This window comes from Ambystoma mexicanum, chromosome 12 (assembly GCF_040938575.1).
Source record: "Ambystoma mexicanum isolate Mex_15411 chromosome 12, UKY_AmexF1_1, whole genome shotgun sequence".
In the NCBI taxonomy this organism is placed as follows: Eukaryota; Metazoa; Chordata; class Amphibia; order Caudata; family Ambystomatidae; genus Ambystoma; species Ambystoma mexicanum.
This window is the reverse complement of record NC_090936.1, coordinates 70,992,444-71,012,760: the sequence shown is the minus strand read 5'-3', so window position 1 is coordinate 71,012,760 and position 20,317 is coordinate 70,992,444. Positions and strand designations below refer to the sequence as shown.

Here is a 20,317-nt window from a genome sequence, read left to right as displayed (position 1 = left end):
CAAACAGGACTACTTGATCCATCCAGCCTTCCAAACTTCCATAAGTACTGCCACCAGCGTACCACAGGGACTTCTACTCTTTTTATTTGTACTCACTTCGCCACCATCAAAGATCATCTAGCTATATAGATCGAGGCTGGATTTATTATTGCAAGCGAATGACCAACCCCTAAGGTATGGTCCAAGCCAAAGCCGAGGTCCATAAGTTGGGGAAGGGTTATTAGCCTAAATGATAGTGACCCCACCCCAAGATGTAAAAGACCATTAGAACATAGTGGTTTGAACAGAAGCCAGGCAGATAGCTCAGGGGCAACACATGTGCCATGGGGACAAAACAATGCTATGCCATGTCCGACACTTAGAAGCTGGATTAGTCTGGCAGGCATTCAGTGCGATTTATAAGCCATCAATAAAATAAATAAATAAAATGTAGATGTCAGAGTTGCAGTGATGAAGTAAAAAATGTTAGCACAATAGTGTGTCTAGCACATACACAAAACACTTTAAATGAATTGTGGTACCATTTTATACATTTTAAGTGGTTAGGGTGTCTTTATAAGGTAAGCATGTTAAGCAAGGTGTAATACAAAAGGGATTACAATTGAAGGTACAGTATACTTTACGCTTTATAACCTGAGGTTAATTGAAGCCTCTTGTTGTTAACCTCAGAAACCACTTGAGAGCAAGCAGCATTTTACCCCCATCCCTAATGCATATCTTGAAGATTAAAGGACATCCTGGATGACCGAGCCTTCTGCGTGGCTATCCCAAGGAAACGTAGGACCTGATAGGCTCATTTTCCCAGTCCAGTGGTTGGCAGAATCCAAACAGAAAGACTATCCTGACATAAAAGAGATCCTCATGCAGACCCATGCAAGACACAACTTAGTCTCAGTCTAACATATATGTTAGGGCTGGCATCCCTGAAATAACTCCAAAGAAATGGTGGAACTGGGCAAGGCGGATCCTACAGAAAAGGAGATTGGAAAATGTTTAAGGTGCAGGTGGTTCTGGCTAACCTTACACGAAAGGATTGAACATGTCAAGGAGCATTCAGAAAAAGTCAACACGCATGTGATGTACGGAATGAGAATACAGAGCAACGTAGGGTAGTCAATACACAAGGAATTCTGAATGGGCCAATATTCTGATCATAACAAGGATGAAAAGAGATTAAGATAAATAACTCATGCCAGCCCTACTCATTCCGAGAGCACTAAACAAAGTGGGCCATGGTGTGGTTGTAATAAAAATGTTTTACTATTTGGAACATGAACAGTAAATAAAATGAATATTAAGACTCTACCACTTCTACGTTAAAGCTTGAATTTTAAAACCATTCCCCAAATGTGGGCGAAAATATTGATAAGAAAGAGTTGGATTTCCTCAACAAACATCATAGCAGCTTAAAGAGAGAGATGGGCTCCAGCAGTGGTTGATATCAATAGCAAAACATATGTTTGAACCACCTTGGGTCTGTGCGTCGGCTATCAAATTCCATCAAATAAAATGAAATAGGGAGGATGCCAGAGGCTGGTAATATTTGCAGAACAATGCAGAATGGGAAATTGTGGTGTGGCAGTGGGCAGATTGGGAAACGCAAACGGGTGTGTAAGTGTGTTTGTTAGTGTGTGTTTTAGATGGAGGGAGAGTGGTGAGATGGGCTTTGAAAAATGGGTGGCTGGCACCTGGTGGGACCCTCTCAAAAGCAGAACTGAGAAAATAGAAAGCACAGCAATGGCTTAAAGCATTTGGGAGGCCAGTGTTTTGCTGGTTGTGGCAATTGTACCCTAAAGGGTCATGTGAAATGCTGCCAGCATTAGAGTAACCATATAATGCACAGCTGATATTCACAGTGCACTATTTAAACTGAGATGTGTTTAACAATATCTCCCCTGCAACCTACACTACAGAAGACAAATCATGAAAGAAAAAGATCACAGAACATTACAAACGGTTAGGAACAACCTTATATCCCCAGGAAAGTACTTATACCAAAGAAAAATCTGATGAGTAAAATACAGAGAGATTCTCCCATAAACACTGTTACTTTTCACTATAATTTACTTTCCTGATAGACTCTCTGGTCAAAGTGTCAGTGGTAAGAGTGGAAGCAGATGAAATCCAATTATTAGATCACAAAACATTTGTACTGAACATTATGATCAGCAAAAGCTCAGTTAATGGTGATACAGACTTTCATTTAGAAGCACTTACTGGATGAAACGTTTGAGCTTTTTTGACAAACTTGAAAGAATCGTTGACTGCTCATAACGATTCTTCCAACTGCATTGTGGATCTGGTATTCCCAGGAGGTCTCAGACAGAGGCTATATTACTTCCCATGGCATTGACAAAGAGAAACTAGAAGTGGATAATTGATAGATCGTGGAAACCAACATCAGAAAACAAACTAGAAATACAATCTTTCCAAGTGAGAATCAGCAGCAACAGGGAGAAAAGTTCATAGGAAATGGCTGACCTGAAAGCCATCATATTCCAAAGATGAGAATTCGAGAAATAGTTTCATGATATTAGTAGAAAATAGCATTTAGTAATAGGGATAATATAAAGCTTCTACCTGAAAGAAATCTCTGTAATTTATGATCACCATTCATGTCCAAAAGGCATTTCAGAGTCAAATGAAACTTTTTATTGGTAACCTAGAAGTAGAGAAACTTTTGCATGAAGTTCATAACCACAATAAAACCTCTCTATGTATTTGAACCATGGAATTTCCATATTCATAGAGGTACAAGGGGTTTCCCTTCTTACCTTTGCCTTTTATAATGAACCTTTTGCTCAGGATATCACAACTTTTTAACAAACTGGAAAAGCATGGCAAATCATTTCCTGTAATACATAACGTCACTATGAATGACTTTCCAGAAATATCAAATAGATCTGGTTGAACCTGTGATACAGGATTAATCTAAGCAAGACTGAAGTCAGATACCTTGGGATAAAAGGAGATTTTCATACAAAGGACTTAACTGCACAGAACTACGAACCTAAACTATGGAAACGTAAAGATAAAAAAATACGAATACCCAAACTGCCTCCATTTCTTGAAAGGTGCATGCACATCACCAAGAATGCCTTTCATTAATTAATTTCCTCTTTAGTCACTCTGTTCCAGCAAAAATAAAATCACAAAGTTCCAATCCTTGATCTGTTGCTTTCATCAAAAACAACAGAATGGCTGGCGAAAAGCCTTATGCGCGCCTAAAATCTTTGAGAAGTGCGCAGGGAAACCTGAAAAATAGGCTGCCAAATTAATTTTGCCTATGTCAGTGGTAAAACAGGACCATACTGCCAAAACCTATCATTGGGCTGCCCACGGAGTAAAATAGAACTGCTTGAAAAGGCAGTGCTACATCCCAAAGAAAACCCAGAAGTGCCTAAAATCTGTTTTTCCTTGGCTGTTGAAAGTGCAAAATCATGGTTCCCAAACAGCAGAGAAGATCCAACATCCTTGTGGGGTGTTCACCATCACCTTATTTAAGGAACCCCATAAGCACAATGTCGGGAGAAACACCTTTCATCATAAAATAAATCCACATTCAAAAGGTGCTTGTATGGGGAAAATATGTCAGAAATGGGCGCAGTACCGCCTCTCGCCTGTGTCAGAAGCTCTCATTACTAATGTCAGTTTAAAACTTCTGTCTTAAATCAAATTGTAGAAAAGAAGAGACTTGCCATCAAAAGCCATATGGGTTACTACAATTCAATTTCTATGTTTTAAAAAGACTGAAATGAAGAGATTTGTGTGGATATTTGTAGAAAATGTAAATTGTATTTTAGAAAGCCCATTTTTAAACAGTGTTTTAAAGTGAATTAATGGCAGCTACACTGGACTTCAAAGACATTCCACAGCTTCTCCCCAAACAAAGGAATTTTCCTCCTGCTCTCTGCTCAGGAACTGGCATTGAGTTGCTAAGGGAAGTGGGAGGAGATTTTGGCCTGTTGCTCTGAGTAGGGTCAAAAGGCTCCCTTGACTGAAAGGAAATGCAAATTTGGGCATCAATAGAAAGCAACTGCTAAGGAAGAGAGGCTCAGGTTTCTCCAGCCCAGCCAAACCTTGGAGGCGGAGCTAGACTGATATGTGTATCTGAAATTCCAGGGAAATATCTTTTTGGAAAAAGACTCATAGAAAACTGAACAATTTGGAAAAATCTGTGTTTTATAGGTTGCTAATATAAAAATGCCGCTCTCAATTGGAAACTACTCTGGACCCTGTGCGGTTTTCAGAGACCGGACTATCAAAATGTTGATATTGTAGCAATTGTGATCATGCTAGGAATATGAAAGTTTACAGGATTATGCCCAGATGTCTTGCGCATGTATGTGGAAAAAATGTGTACAGATCTGACACTGGGTAACCAACCAAAAGCGCGAAAAACTGTCAGTTTTGAACCAAAACTCTCAAGAAGATGGGACTTGGACGGAGACGTGCTTTATTAAATATGTGATGTGGATATGTATTATTAGCAAATTGGTGATATTGTAGATATGCTTTCTATGAAAAATAGATTTTCTGTGTAGGAACAAAAGGGAGGTTTTTCCCTGGATTGTAAATTGCAGCATCACTATGACACTAGATTTCCTTCTCAAATAAGGAAAGGAGAAATACATTGACCAATCGGATCCCTAGAGGGTGGGCTTAGTATAATCAGCCTACCCACCCCTTTGTAAAATATATAAATAGGGACTGTTGAGGACCTAGAAAGACACACACATTCACCCCTCTGATTTACTGGCGAAGCGCTCTGCAGGAGAACCCAGATCAAGACTCCAGAACTCTGAAAGCAGAAGGCCTAATTCTAAAGCTGAACCCTTCTCAGCTTGGCCTTTAAAAATCTTGCAACCTGATTTTAACCCCAGACTTCCAAGGGGCACATCAAAAATTGAACAGCCTGGCTGTGCTGTTTTCTGCTTCTTGCCAAGAACTCTTGCCAGAACCCAGAGATCCAAACCAGTAGAGCAGAGCTGTAACCCAGAACCAACCCGTTAGATCCAGTCCAGAGTGCCGTGCTGAGTGCGCAGCCGGGTGCCTGAAACCTGTCCGGTGGCTAGCAGATTCGTCCAAAACCTTTGACCAGATCTTTGACGGGCCTATTCCAAAACCATAGTTGTGAGTATTTAGCATGGAATTGTCCATAGCCAGTATCTTATCCTTAAGTAATCCAACCCAAAACCATTCTATCATATCCAGAACTGAATTGTAGAATCTCTTTTGTATTTTCTGAATCTTTCCCTCACCCATATAGTCCTTTGATAATTGTAGTGATAATATCATCTTTGCGCTAATATTTTTGCTGAAGAAGACAAGTGTCTTGGCGGGAAAAAGTCAGAGCGGAGGCGCCGCTGTTCTGGTGGCTGTCCTTTGGGTATCTTGCATCTTTATAGCCTCCCTTAGTGTAAAGAAAATTATTGTTTGTAATTCAAAAGTGCATCTTTAAATTGAAATCTTGGCTCTTTTTGAGAAAAATTGACCTTTACTAAAACCTCTAACTTTTGAACTGTACATGCTAGAAACAAAATGTATAGTTTTCCTCTAATCGCGATTCTCGCGCGATGAAAAGTTTGCCACAAATCTACATTTGGCTCAATTTCACCACATGTAAAATAGCTATTTCTTGCATCCAACCTCTGAATTCAGTTTCCTATCTGCCATTCATTCAACCATCATTGCTAGTGTTTACCTGAATCTATCCAAAGCGGCTCCCACTAGTTTTGAATCCATTTTAGAGAATTCGATCCATTTTAGCATTCTTACCATTCATTCAAAATCACATTCAAAAGCATTTGACCTGTTTAAAATCCTTCCTGTTTCTCTCTAAGCTTGCTGGGGGAATTGGGATTGAAATTGCATTTGTTGAGTGTGTATCTTCCTGAAACCTGTTTTCTCTCCTTCCATCTCTATATTGCATATTAGGGGGATTGAGTAGTATCAGGGGGAAAGAGTGATGACATTGCATTTGATTGACACACAAAAGTATTATTTCTGTGCTGCATTAATTTCCTATCATTTCATTTGACTGAACCCACAAAAAGTTTTATTCCCTGCTACATTATTCTTCTCATCCATACTCCTATTGATTAAAGAGATTGTTGACTGTAATATCACCCAAATCTGATCATTGTATAAATATTAATAGTGTGATATCTAGATATTGTTCAAATTCATAAACGTGTGATATATATATTGTTCAAATCCATCAAATAAATCTTTTAACTTTGCAAAACAACCTACTTCTTGGGTCAGTGAGACCGGGGGGGATTCAAAGAGAGGGGAGTGATATAAGGGTACATCATTCAGAAATAAAAGAACTTTAGACATAAAAATATATAAATAAGGGTTCCAGCTGGGCATCACACGCTAGGCATTCACTTAGGTGGAGTGCTGGGATGAAACCACTTACACACAACACTAAGTGGCACCAAGCACGTCCCACCCCAGTATCTAATGGGAGAAAAACAATACAATCCCTTAGGGCTAAACATGTGCATTAAAGTACCTTGAACATGGTCAGAATAGTTGTTTAGTAGAACATGATCATTTTACTGGCTCAAAAAGTCTCTGTTTCTTGACCAAGTACCAAAGTGTTTGAAAGCAAAATTCTCCAGTTGTGTTTAAGCCCAGGTCCTGATCTCTACTGACAGATTAATGCAACAAAAGACATCTAAGGGAGACGTGTCCAGGGCGGTCCACACAAGAACCGAAGTATTCCAAATCAAATGTCTCCTGTGATTCAACTTGATCCAAACAAACACAAAGTATTCCAAATTAAATGATTTTACACCTTTTCGGGTTGCCTCTCCATCAATCTTGGTCTTTCAACAAAGTCTCAGTCTTTGGTACCTTCATGTTTTCTGTTGGTGCTCTTGTGTAGATGGATTTGGGAGTGGAGCCCTCCTTCCAGGCTTCATGTTCGGAGTTGAGTCTACTTGCCTGGCTCAGCATTTCAGCATTGGCAGTTTCAAGGCTCTGAATCAAAGGCGGTACCCCTAGGCTGTTTTAGGGGCCTCTTAGTTAAACTCTTTCTTACTCTCTCTAACCACGTCCTAGTCCTACAACTCAAACTCTTTTAGCTCCTTGATGTCACGACGCAAACTCATTCTTCTATACTCTAAAGGCTTTCCCTTTTTATGTTCACAACACGCCTCCCTCCACAATTCCACCTTTAGGTCAAAGTACCCTCCTTATGTCCACTTCTAAGACACTCCTACTCTCTTCATCTGCCATTCTCAACTTTTAACCTTCTGCTATGCCTTCTCTCGACCTCCTGATAGTGTTCCTTTCCTCACCTCTCCTCTTTTCTCAACCTCCTCCTCTTGCCCCCAACTTTTGTAGATTTCCTCGCCACCACTCCTCATCTGTTCTCCTCCAGCTCTCTAAATCACCTCTGCCTTCTTCTCAGCTCCCACTAGCCCCTCCACTCCTCCAAGGTTCCTCAGTGCAGCTCACCCTTCTTTTCAGCTCCAGCAACTTTCACGCATATTGCAACACTCCAGGGAACTCAAAGATACCACATGGGAGAACAGGATTCTAATTTTCACATCTCTTATTTTCTACACTTTGTGGATTATTTAGTGCAATCATAGCTAAATTGCACGGTTAAATTCACTATGCTTTCTCTCACAAGTCCGCTCAAACCTCCATCTCTTGCACACAGCAGCGAGCGACCTGGAAACTTTCTTCATTATGTGAGGAAGGCATGGCATCAAGCAGTAGACACACACAGAATGGTTACAAGTTTCAAAACCTTTATTTGGTATTCAACAGGGATGGCCCTAATCCTAACACGGGCGTATTCTCCACCATGAAACAAATAAAACCCAGACCACGTCAGTCCAGTCAAAACAAAAAGGCCTTTACTAAAAAGTCCTAACCAAGCCCTCCATCTTAAATCACAAATGTGTAAAGGTAAATAAAGAGTGGTGCAAAATGAAATGTCAGGATGGGCGTAAATAGCAGCTCCCTTCCCTTCAATAGCACAGGGTTCTGACAGCTCAAATGGACAGTTGGCTGGCACAGTTCTATTGTGTTTAGCACACTGCAGCTTACTGAGACACCTCAATAGTTCAACTAGTCTACCAGGCTTCCTCTGCCTGTGGTATCAATGAACAGTTCAATTCGCACTTGGTATTCAATCACAGTTCACACAGGATTCCCTCTGTCGGGCTCGAGCCAATAACAGTTTCACACATTCTGGGGTCCCCTTCCTCATGACTCAGTTCAGCCAGTTGCAATTCTGTCACTAGGCACAGAATGTCAAAGACTTTCGAGACTGCCAGGACTTTACTTAAACCTCGGCATGACCACTTCGACTTTCCCCTCTTGACAGTTCTCAGTTTTCACAATTTTATTATGATATTATATGGCATTTATAACGCGCCTATACACAAGTGTTTCAAGGCGTTCAATATAGCACTCGGCAGCAATGCCCCTTGCAGCTTTCACAATGTTCAAATAAAACTCAGTAGCAAGGCCTCATGGTACTTGTATTTTTCATCATATTTCATCTTAATTTTAAAAAAGCAAGCAAAAGTATTCAATGACTTTGTATTCTGCCTTCTTGGCCATGAGTCTTTCGTTATCCATTTCATTAATTTGCCCGCATAATTACAATTACTCTTAACCTTCATTGCTTTACTTTCTCTCTCTTACGGGCGTTCACACAGTCTTTCCTGTAATCTTTCCTCTAGGCGATTTCTCCTCACTCGACCATTCTGTTACTTTCCTGTCTCTCCTGTCTCTCATAGTTCTGCATTAGTCTGGCACATTTTGCGGTTTATAGTCTTATCCGTTCACCTTGAACACAGACCGGCTTTGATCACACACCAGTCGGGTCTGTTTGTCTTCTCAGCAACGCCTTCCTTAGCTGCACAAGGCTGTCGCCAGCATCTCCCCTGCTCCTCCTCTAACAGGCCTCGCCTTCAGGAGGAGAGCAGAGGGCTCTGGAGCACCTGCACAGGATGCCCCTCCTCCTTGCCACAATTCCGACACAGAACGTTCAAGGCTGTGCACAATTTCAGGATTTCTGCCAGCTTCTCTCCTACTCTGAACAGCCGGGGAGCAGTCCTCTGGTTTCCCTTTCTATCAGCCTGCTTTGAGTCCATTCTGGCAGGGTTATACCCTCTGGTCTCCAGATTCGCTCGGAGTGTGCTTGTGTGCGCCACCTTTTATCACAATAGTGAGTTAATAAATGTCAGGTGTGTGCAATTAGGGTAATGTGCCTGGTTCTGCCTGACCTCATTAGTGTGACATGTCCCTTGTAATACGTTGCAAGTAATCTTTGTGATCTCCTTCCTCAACTTCCTCATCTCAGTGGATCTGGGAAAGCGAAATGGGGAGGAACTATGGGAGATGTAGTTTCCTGAAAAATAGGTAGGGATTGGGGTTGCATGAACTGTTGGAACAGGGGGATACCATGTCTCACCATTGGGTGTTTCTCCCACCCTCCCCGAGGACCCCCTACCCAGGTGATCCTCCCTTGCTTGTCCACCCCCAGGGTCAGGATCCAAAAGCAATGGCCCTCCCCTGGCTACCTGAGTAGGGTATCCACGGGGACTAGGATGTGAAACACCCTCTGGTTGTTCACAATAATGAAGCAACACCACTGCTCACTCCTATCACCCACTCCGTCATGCCAGAGGCTAATCGGGTCTTTGCAGCGCTGGATTCCAAATTAATTGATCTTGTGCTCTCATCTCTGCCGCTAACCACATAGCTTCAGACCAGCTTTCAGGTCTAGAGTGCTCCCAGCCTGCACTCATCAACACTTCAGGATTGGCACATGACTTCTCCTCTGTGCTAACACCAACCAGAGCCCCTCAACCTCTTTATTGACAAGGTCCCATGCAACAGATCCATCAAAATGGTAGAGATGGGCTACACAATTCCACTTTATTTAACTTTATATTCTCAAGATACATTATTGGGCACACATTTTGTTTTTAACTTTGCACCAAAACAATGCCTTGATCTCGGTGCCCAGATCTTCATTAGAATTGTTATGTTTGCAATCTTTTTTATCTGGATTTTGTTTTATTTGGTAGAAAGGGGAGGCTCTTCTCTGTTTCGACTTTCCCTATTACCAGTCCCTTTTTTCTATCTTTTTCTCAGATGTTTCTTTTTCCTGTTGTGCTAAATGAAGATTAGATCTGCATAGCGTTCTTGATAAATAATAATAAACCTTTTTAATATGGTTTATGGTAAACTAGAAGGAAGTATTAAAAGAAAAAATAACTTCCAGAAGTGTTTTTTTTAATATTTTGAGGAAAGTACTGAGTGAGTTAAGGGACAGTCTCTTCTCTATCCCCTACCCTAGGTAGGTGGTACAACAGCGCTCACTAGGGGTATTCTACATCATTTAGGGGTAGTTAGTTTCTTCTAATAGGGTTAACTAGAGAGTTGTATGCCACTATAAATATAGAAGTTATGAATGAAAATCTCTAATAACTTTTTCCTGTGTTGTGTGAAAAGTGCTAAATGATCCACCATGAGAACCGCACTGAGAAAAATGTGCATAGAGATCTGCGCCCAATAAAAGGACATATCAGCAAAAGCATAGGCAAAAACAAAACTTCTGAGGCAAAAAGTGAAATCTGAAACTACTCAAAACCTGAAAGCATGGTACTTGGTTTTAACTTTGGCTATGGCATGCAACTTCGCCGCCAATGTTATCGTACTCTTCTCGATAGTCTCATTAAAAAATGTGCATCTATAAATTGTCAAGTTAAAAAAATACAATTGTTCAGATTTTAAAATGTAGCCATCAAAAATGTTTGTGATTACCCAATAAACAATTGTAGCAAGAAATGGCTACTCCCGTACTCACTGATCCCCAGGGTCCAACCAGCCAGGACGCACACTCTTGAAGTTCACATGACTTCACCGACGTCGGTTTGTTGTTCGGATCGCAGAGGCTATCGCTCATCGACTCGTCGTTCAGTTGGCAAAAGACTTGGCGGTGCCTGTTGCCCTTCCCGCATGTCACAAGGCACTAAAAAACAAGGACCATACAATTGGCTACCAGCGTGAACTTCAGTGAGATCAAGAGCGCAACAGACGTCAGCAGTGACCATGACATTGTTCACCTCTCCATGGAGCACAGCATCATCAGTTGTTAGCCACTATCCAACATTTCAGTGTTTTTGGTTATCTGACTTACACAAATCTAAAGACACCTGATACAAATGCATTGTTTGATGCTCCAGAGAGGGTAGCTTGCTCATTCATTCTCATACTTAAACAAGTAATCTTATTTCGTTATCTTTAGCTGCTTCCTAATGTTAAGAAAAAAATGCAGGATTTGATACTTTTTTTAACTGGACATTTTATGCAGAACCATGCATTAGCTTTCGAAGTCCCAGAGACTTCTTCAGCAGATGGTGACTGTAGGGCTCCGAAAGCCAATGCAATGCCCCATCTCTGCATTTTATTTCCAGTTAGTACATTGAAAGGTATCAAAACCTACATTGCTTGTGTGATTTTAAAACTGGGCTAGCACAGCTCCAAACTTTTCTTTGCACTCTTAACGGTAGCAACTGTGAATTCCAGAAATGTTTTCTACGGCATACCTAGGAAGCCATAAGCGCATAAAGAGGAGTCTAAATGTGTGATCCTTCTATTAGGACATCACTCAAGTAGAATATGGAAATCGTATTTCATGAGAGTGACACCGCTGCAGGGGGAATACAGTATCTTCTCTGGCGGCTGGGTCTCTGGTGGTGTGCAGAGTGAAGGCGGTTGACTTTAAATGGAGGTGGGCTTCAGGAAGGTGAGTGGACCTTGTAGATGGGCACCTAACAGCAGGTTGGATGGTGAGCAGGTTCAAGTGGGTCTAGGTCACATGGCCTATGCACCGCCCACTTTCTTAGCCCTGCCTCTTCCTTTCTGCTGTTAACTTTTAGTTCAAGGGTATAACTTGCCCGGGTGTCCAAAGTGAAGGGCAGACGAAGAAGAGCAATTCCTGTGTGGACCTGTTTGGACCGAGAGGACCCAGGGCCTGAACCCCTGCTCAGACAACAGGTAAGCACATGTGTTTTCTCCCTCTGTCTCAACAGGCCATCCCCACCATCACCATGCAACGCCAACGACATTGCCCCTCCTCTAAGGCATGGACTCCGCAATGCTGCAACCTCACCCACATCGGCCTCAAGCCCTTCAACACCCCCTCACCATCCACAACATGGAAGTTGATGCTTGCCAATGTCTGCTCAGCTATCACCTGTGCAGCAGACATTGCCGACCTCATCACTACACACAACCATGGCGCCATCTTCATCACCAAGACCTGGCTGACACCCACCTCCACCCACATCCTAGACGTCCTTGTCCCTGATGGCTACAGCATCCAACACAGAGATCGGCCGAACAAGACAGACGGAGGCTTTGCAGTCATGCACAAGACCTTATGGCCCTTCACCAGACTTGACGTCAACAACATTGGCTCCTTCGAAGTCCTCTTCTGATTCTTCCCACTCTCCCCAATGGACAGTCACCTTCCATTTCATCTAAAGACCACCCAAACCCAACACCACCTTCATCAGAGACTTCACCGACCTGGTCACCGCCATGACCCTCACACACGCCAACAACATCTTCCTAGGCAACCTCAACCTCCCATGCAACAAGGCCACCAAACCGATGAAGGAAGCTCTTCTCAGCCTTCTCGACAACCTCAGCCTCACACAGCACACGAAAGACCCAACACACGAGAATCGTAAAATCCTTGACCTAATCATCACTGCACTATCTTCCCTCCACTACAGCTCTCCTCTCCCGCTTGACTGGTATGACCCCCTAGCCGTGCCTTTCAACATCCTGCCCACCACCCCATTCAAGCACTCCTAGCATAAACCCAGCGGACAAACCTTACGGTCCTTCATTATCTTCCGAGTGGAAGCCCTCACAGAAGACCTCGCCAACCTACACATTACATAGACCGAACACCACCAACCGAACTGAGAGACTCTACTGGAAGCACTCAACACCGCCCTCTTGGTCTCCATCGACCGAGTGGAAGCCCTCACAGAAGACCTCGCCAACCTACACATTACATAGACCGAACACCACCAACCGAACTGAGAGACTCTACTGGAAGCACTCAACACCGCCCTCTTGGTCTCCATCGACCAACACGTGCCTCTGAAACAACACACCTGCAAACCAAAACTGTCTGCACCCTGGTACATGCAAGAACTCAACCTCAGCAAAAGAGTCATCAGGAAACAGGGGAAAACCTGGAGCCGCTCCAGGACTACATCCGAACTGGCGCACCTCAAGATACTCAGAGCAACTCCCCAAATACTAATCAACACGACCAAGTCCTCCTCCTATCAGACTGCCGAAGCAGAATCAGAAAAGCAGAGCCCTCTTTAAAGCGGTCAAGCAGTGCGTCAACCCGCTACCCAAACCTGCCATACCACACTCCATCGAAAAATTCACCGCCATCAACACCTTCTTCATCGACAAAATGAGCAAGATTCACCAGCACATAGACGCCAGATCTGCATCCACAGAGCCACCTCATGTCCCTCCTTTCAATTTCTCCACACCCTGGACAAAATTCAAGATACTCTCGATAGAGGACCTGGTCGAAACCCTGGCCACCCTCAAAGCCACATCATATACACATACTAACACACAAAGGGGAGTCCCCAGATGGACCATTTAGCCAAATCGTTCAAAGGCCCAGTTTTTGCTACAACTCGGCTCTGTTCCAAGAGCTATTAAATTACCTCAAAGAACAATACACACAGAGGATGGCATTTTAATTATATTAAAAAATTCCATAATTTATTGTCTAGGTCATGGGTCCTACGTTTACAGCATATAAAAGAGATCGATTAAATCTGTTTGTGATTATGTTAAATTAATCATAACATACATACATGAACCAGTATAAAAGATACATGCATACACATCTCAACATTTTTATAGAATATAAAAAACCTTTTTTAGATTTAATTGATTTGGAGCTTGAGTGACTCAGTATAATAACCAGAATAGGGGAGACACAGGCAAGAACTGTCTTACTAGCCCTATCTGTCTTATGAATCACAAATCTCCTTCATCAAACCGTGTCACTTAGTTTGCATTTATGACCAAAAAACACATCCCAGGTCATAAATGCAAACTAAGTGGACACGCAACATGGAGGGCTCTGGTTTCCTTAATCAGATAAGACGCTTCAAGTAGGGAACCAGACTAACCAACACCAAGCAAGTCCGTTTTCAAACAACTCCATCCTCAAACCCTGCACAGGCTTCACCAGGAGGAGAGGAGGGAGGGGGGGGGGGGGGTGCAAGACAACGGAAATCCAGATGCTCAGGAACAATACCAGCGATGACCTTGTGATGAATATTTCATCTAGAAACTTGACCACATATGAAACCATACTACGGAACAAAGGCCTTTCTTTTGCGCCTAGCTTTAGATATGATCACATTCAAACCCAGATTGACTTATTTAAATTTACCAGAAAATTGAAAGTTAAAAAGTTTTTTGCCACTCAAGTTCGGCAATATCGACCAAGACAAGAACAAGACCAACCCAGTTCATACTACATACAGGATATTGAAAATATACATCTGTTACGAACACTTGATTCAGATGAAGTGGAGTTGCATGAAACCCTTGATGAACTCAGAGTACAACCTATCAGCATTACAACTAAAAACCTTAAAAGTAAATCTAAATTTACCCCTCAATTTGCTCAAGAAAATATGATCGATGCGTTCCATAAAGTAGTTCAGTTAGATATCAACAATCTTTTTGAACGAAGAAATAAATCACGCAGTAGATGTAAGATTAGAAATAACAATCTTACCCATGAAGAAATTAAGGCTTTAAACAGTCTTCAAAGGGACAAGTCCATAGTCATCAAGGAAGTTGACAAGGGGGGCAAAATAATTATTATGGACCGTGGAGATTACATACAGATGGCAGAAAATCATTTGAAAATTCCTTTTTGCTATGAGGAACTACGTATCAACCCTACAATGGAAATTAAGATCTTACTACAAGAACAGATCCAAATATGGGAAAGGAAAGGCCTAATTACACAAGAAGAAAGAATACATATCGGTCCCTCACCCTGTGGTCCCCACCATTTATTTCTTACCTAAAGTTCATAAAAGCTTTGAGAAAATCCCGGAAGGAAGGCCGATTGTTAGTGGTATTGGCTGGGCCCCAGAGAAAATCAGCTAATACATCGACAATATACTCAACCCAAGGGTATCTACTACTAAACCATTCTGTAAAGATTCAACAGATGTCATTCGGAAATTACAGACTATTAGATGGGCCGACACATACAAACTGGTCACCTGGGATGTTCGTGCTCTATATACATCAATTAAGCATGATTCAGCCATCAAAACTCTTGAGTACACATTTTGTGGGGAAACAGCCTCGCATTATCACTATGTAACTTTGTTAAAAGAGATGCTGACCATAACTCTGGAGAATAACATCTTTCTATTTGACAAGAGATATTTTAAACAAAAGCAGGGAGTAGCCATGGGCGTTAAGTATGCACCAGCACTTGCCAATCTTTTCATGAGCATGTTCGAGGACAAGTATGTGTACACAGACCAAGAAGCACAAAACAAGATTGTGATGTGGACCAGGTTTATCGACGATATTTTATTAATTTGGAACGGAACTGAACAGGAATTTACAGACTTCAAGGATCGTCTAAACGAAAATGATGAAGGGATTTTTCTTGCAGGACCATCTAGTAATACCAGTTTAGATTTCCTTGATCTTACAATTTATGTGAAAGAAGAGAAACTGTTCACCAAAACCTTCCGCAAGCCAACAGAGGCGAACTCTACCCTCTATGCCACAAGCTGTCATCAGAAGTCAGTAATCACTAATATTCCAAAAGGAGAATTCGTGAGAGCTCGTAGGAATTGCACCAATAATACTGATTTTCTTCAAGAATGTGAGCTACTTAAATATAGATTTCATCATAGAGGCTACAACAGAAACTGCATCAATTCTGCCTTTGAGAAAGTGAAGAAAATACAAAGAGATGCGACGCTAACTTCTAGGATACAGCAACGTGAAGAACAACAGCATAAAGTTAGCTTTATCACAACCTTTTCACATAATAACTTTGAAATAAGGAGAATATTGAAGAGAAACTGGCATCTACTCAAATTGGATGAACATCTCGCAGATCTTATTGATGAGGAACCCAAACTAATCTTCAAAAAAGCGAAAACCTTGAAATCAAGCTTAAGCCCATCCCTACTCCCACAAGTATCCATGCCACGACCAATACACTGGTTACCTTGTGCACCAAATGGATTCAAGAAATGTGGATGTTGCAGCATGTGTAAATATACGCACCCTGACACGAATGCCTTTACGGAATTTAGGGGAACAACCATTCCAATCAAAGACATTATCAACTGCCGAAGTAAATGTATTGTATATGTTATAATATGTATTTGCAAACGGATATACATAGGGAGCACCATACGTGAACTCAGATTCAGAATCAGAGAACATTTACATGGAATGGACAAATTGGTTACAACTGTACCGCTGGCCCAACATTGGCATAAAGAACACCAAATGGAAGATAAAACGTATCTGCGATTCATTGGCCTCAAACAGGCCCGTTTGGGAGAAAGAGGAGGAAACAGAGAAGTCCTCCTTCGTCAACTGGAAGCCCGCCTTATTTGCCGATTCAGAGCAACTGAGTTTGGATTGAACCAAGAACACGAGATGAACTACTTTCTTTAAATTATGATGTACAGATGTGTTATTTGTAAATGTTTATATATTTACTGATTTGAACCACTTATTAACCATGTGATTTGATAGCACAGATGCTGAAATGAAGCTTAAATAGGAATTGGACAAATGCTTGAACTCACCGACATTTGTATACGAGGACCTTATCCCCACATCATGGGTATTCTTGTGACATGTCAACTTGTGTTTACAATATGTGAGACTTTTTTCGTTTACCAGTCACGATTTATGAATACTATGGCTTGAGCGTAGCACTGTCTAGCACACAGTTTACCACTCACTAAATAATACATGTGACATATTTATGGTAAGTACATGTTTAAGACATATGGAATATCAATCCTAAAAACTTGAATATAATTGGAAGTTGACTATGGTTCGCTGTTTTAGGCTTTAACCAAGAAATAATGTAATTATATTTGTTTAAACTGTCTCTTTACAACCCCCATTCATATTGGGAATGGGGATCTTGAGCTATTACCATGCATTATACAGTGCAGGGGACCCAGCTCCAAGATGGCGCCCATGTTGACCTAACAACAGGAGGCAACACTTGATCGAAACCAAAGAAGGACTGTTAGTTGCCTCGGCAACCTATACAAACACCATGCAAGGCTGCAAATGCGGCTTCAGACAGCAGGAGATTGTAAGCCAGTTTAAGGTGAGACACCTACCTATCCCGACGTGATACTTAGCTACAGACTTTATTTGTGCCTTTTTTACAATATCTAACGAAATGGGTTGTCTCGAGGGGGAGAATCCGTGCAGCGATTGTGCGCTCGTGTCCGCGGTGCCTTCGAGTGCCGCCGCGGCCAGACGCGCGTTTGTTGTGCGGCTCCTGATTCCCCCTGCGCTAACAATTTTCCAGTTACGATAGTGATTGTGTCCCCACGTATTAAACAGGGGAAAAATTTGGAATTGTGTATATATTCTCTTCTAACTATATTCATGAAACTAGTGACATGTTTATAATCAGCTCTGAGATGCGATATCATACTAAGTGTTCTGACTACATAGGAGAAAGCCTAAACAGTGCGCTCACTGGCAGTTAATGTTGATCTTAAATATGACTCTCTACAGGGGGATTAAACCCATGATTTGTCCATGTAGCAACACTGAATTGAAAAACCTTTTGATATGGATGATAGGTAAGGAATCTGTATTTCCCACTTCATACACTATATGAACGCAATATAGGAATATTACATATTTGTACTAACATGATTTTCCGGTTCTGTTTTCACTTTCCATTTTTTATTTTATTATTCATATGTTTTTCTCTTTCTATCTTTATATTTACCTTAAACCTCCTCCCCCTACAACCCTCCTTGTTTGTCTGTGATTTGAAACATCATTTGTGACAAATTTTAAAATGTATTTTGTTTACTTTTTCTTCTTCACAATGTATGCTAAATGACTGTACAATGTTGATTGATGCATTACTTTTGATCACAAATTAATGCCTTATCTTATCAGTTAATACTAGCCTGATTTGAAAAAGACACCTGTGTGTCGAAACACGTGTTATCGTAGAGGGCAACTCAATAAACACTAATAATCTTTTCACCCTAAATATATGTGGCGCAGTTTCTAAAAGTGTGGAGCTTTCTTGTTGTACTGCTTTTTTCGATGGGTCGGGGCTGTTTATTCCCCTTTCTTTGCCCACACTTAACTGCAACACTTTTTTGAATTCCAAAAAAACAGGTTGACGCATGGACTTATAAGTCGGTTACCAAAAGCCACAATCTTTTCTATAGCATGAACTCTGAAGGGTTCACACCCGAGCTCACCTCCTGCGCCAAGTCCCTCGGGTTCCACATTGACAAACACCTCTCCTTCAAGACGCACATAGCTAAGAAAACTCAGACAGCTTCCTATGAGCTCTCCCTCCTGCAATAAACAAGTCATTCCTCCCTCCGGACAGCTTTAGATCACCATTCAAGCACTGGTTCTATCCCACCTGGATGGGGCAATGCACTGCTTGAAGGCCTTCTGTCATCCTCTCTTGTGCCCCTGAGAAGTGTCCTCATCAAGGGTGTACGCAGATACGATCACATCACCCCAGCCCTAATTGACCTTCACTGGCTCCCACTGCATGCACGAATCACCTTCAAGTCTTGCTGCATAAGGCAGTCACCCAGCTACCTATCAGAGAAACCCTGCATCTCTGGCAGACAGAGCACCTCCAGAAGCCAGGACATGTGCAGAGTTGAAATCTGCTGCTACAAAATGGAAAGGGCCAGAAAACAAGCCTTCTCTGCCTATGCCCTAAAACTATGGAACCTCCTCCCCATCGGCATCAGACACGCCCCCACGCTCCTACGATTCAGAAAAGAACTCAAGACCCACCTCTTCAAGGAGTATCTCCTCCTCAACACCTAGGGCATCGCGTCAACCTTCGTACAGCTGTACCCCTACTCTGACCCCCTCTGTATCCTACCCGAAGCTGTATATCTGTTCTGTTGTTAACACTGAAAAATGCTCCATTATGCATCTGTTATGTTGTTCACCTCTGTAAAGCGCTCCGTTATGTATCTACATTGGTGTATACCCCTGCAAAACTCTCTATTGCTTCTTGAAGTTAGGTTTGCGCTCAATATATACCGTAATAATAATAAAGGGTACATCGCAGCTTTCTGTGATCAATCTAGGCATGTCGTCCCTTCTCCACTAGGGGGAGACCTTTCCTATGGGGCCAGGGCAGTGCATTCACAGTACAATAGTCCCCCTGAGGGGGTGGGGGGTGCATAGGGGGAGGATCACATGGTAGAGGAAGCCACTTATGGGATTAGGGACGACCATTCCCAGAGAGCGTGGTATCCCACCGCCTTAGTAGACCCACTTTCCCCAAATCAGGTTCTCCCTCATTTTCTCCAGGCAGTGTTACTATCTGTTATTGTAAGGCTAAACCACTTAATATGATAGAGCTGACTAACAATCCATGAAATACAAAATGCTTCCCATGTAGCTCTACCATGAATACTGTGACAAAGAAGAGGATCAGGAGTATGATGATTACTCCCAAGAACTGGAATGAACGGTTGAGTCTTTCACCATGTTCGATTGGCCCAGAAAACTACAAAAAGGCAGACTGAAAACAAGATTGGTAAAGCAGTCCTCGAGCATGGAAGCTGGGCAGATGCCGACCCGGCGTACTGGGAGCTGAAGCAGGAGATGCTAGGCACTGAGCTGAGCGGGAGCGAGAAAGCAGGCAGAGGAGAAGGAGCTCTTTTGTGCACTGCCTGAGCGATCCTCTGACTGTCCCAAAGTCCAGGAATCCTCCAGAAAGCCAAGCCATGTCCGCAAAGCTGGAAGGAGTGACGAGTGGCAGCCAATGAGAAACTGATCGGCAGAGACGCCGCTGACAGAAAGAAGCAACTGAACGCTACCAGAGCTCCAGAAGGAAGCACCACTGGAAGACATACACCAGAGAAACGGGTACTCTGGCCGAGCTGAAGGTCCGGGAGGTTTCGGGGAGCAACAGCAACAAGACAGTGAGAGGTTCTGGGACCCCGGGAGAAGCCGAGAGGGTGCA

General features: G+C 42.3%; 1 protein-coding gene across 1 annotated transcript in view; it reads right to left on the bottom strand.

Annotated features, from left to right (window-relative positions):
* The window catches only part of ADAMTS20 (ADAM metallopeptidase with thrombospondin type 1 motif 20), a 779,002-nt gene that overhangs the window by 253,906 nt on the left and 504,779 nt on the right, over positions 1–20,317 (bottom strand). Inside the window, exon 22 of the mRNA XM_069628019.1 lies at positions 10,847–11,011. Coding sequence (XP_069484120.1) covers positions 10,847–11,011 — 165 coding nt within the window. The remainder of the gene's footprint in view (positions 1–10,846; positions 11,012–20,317) is intronic.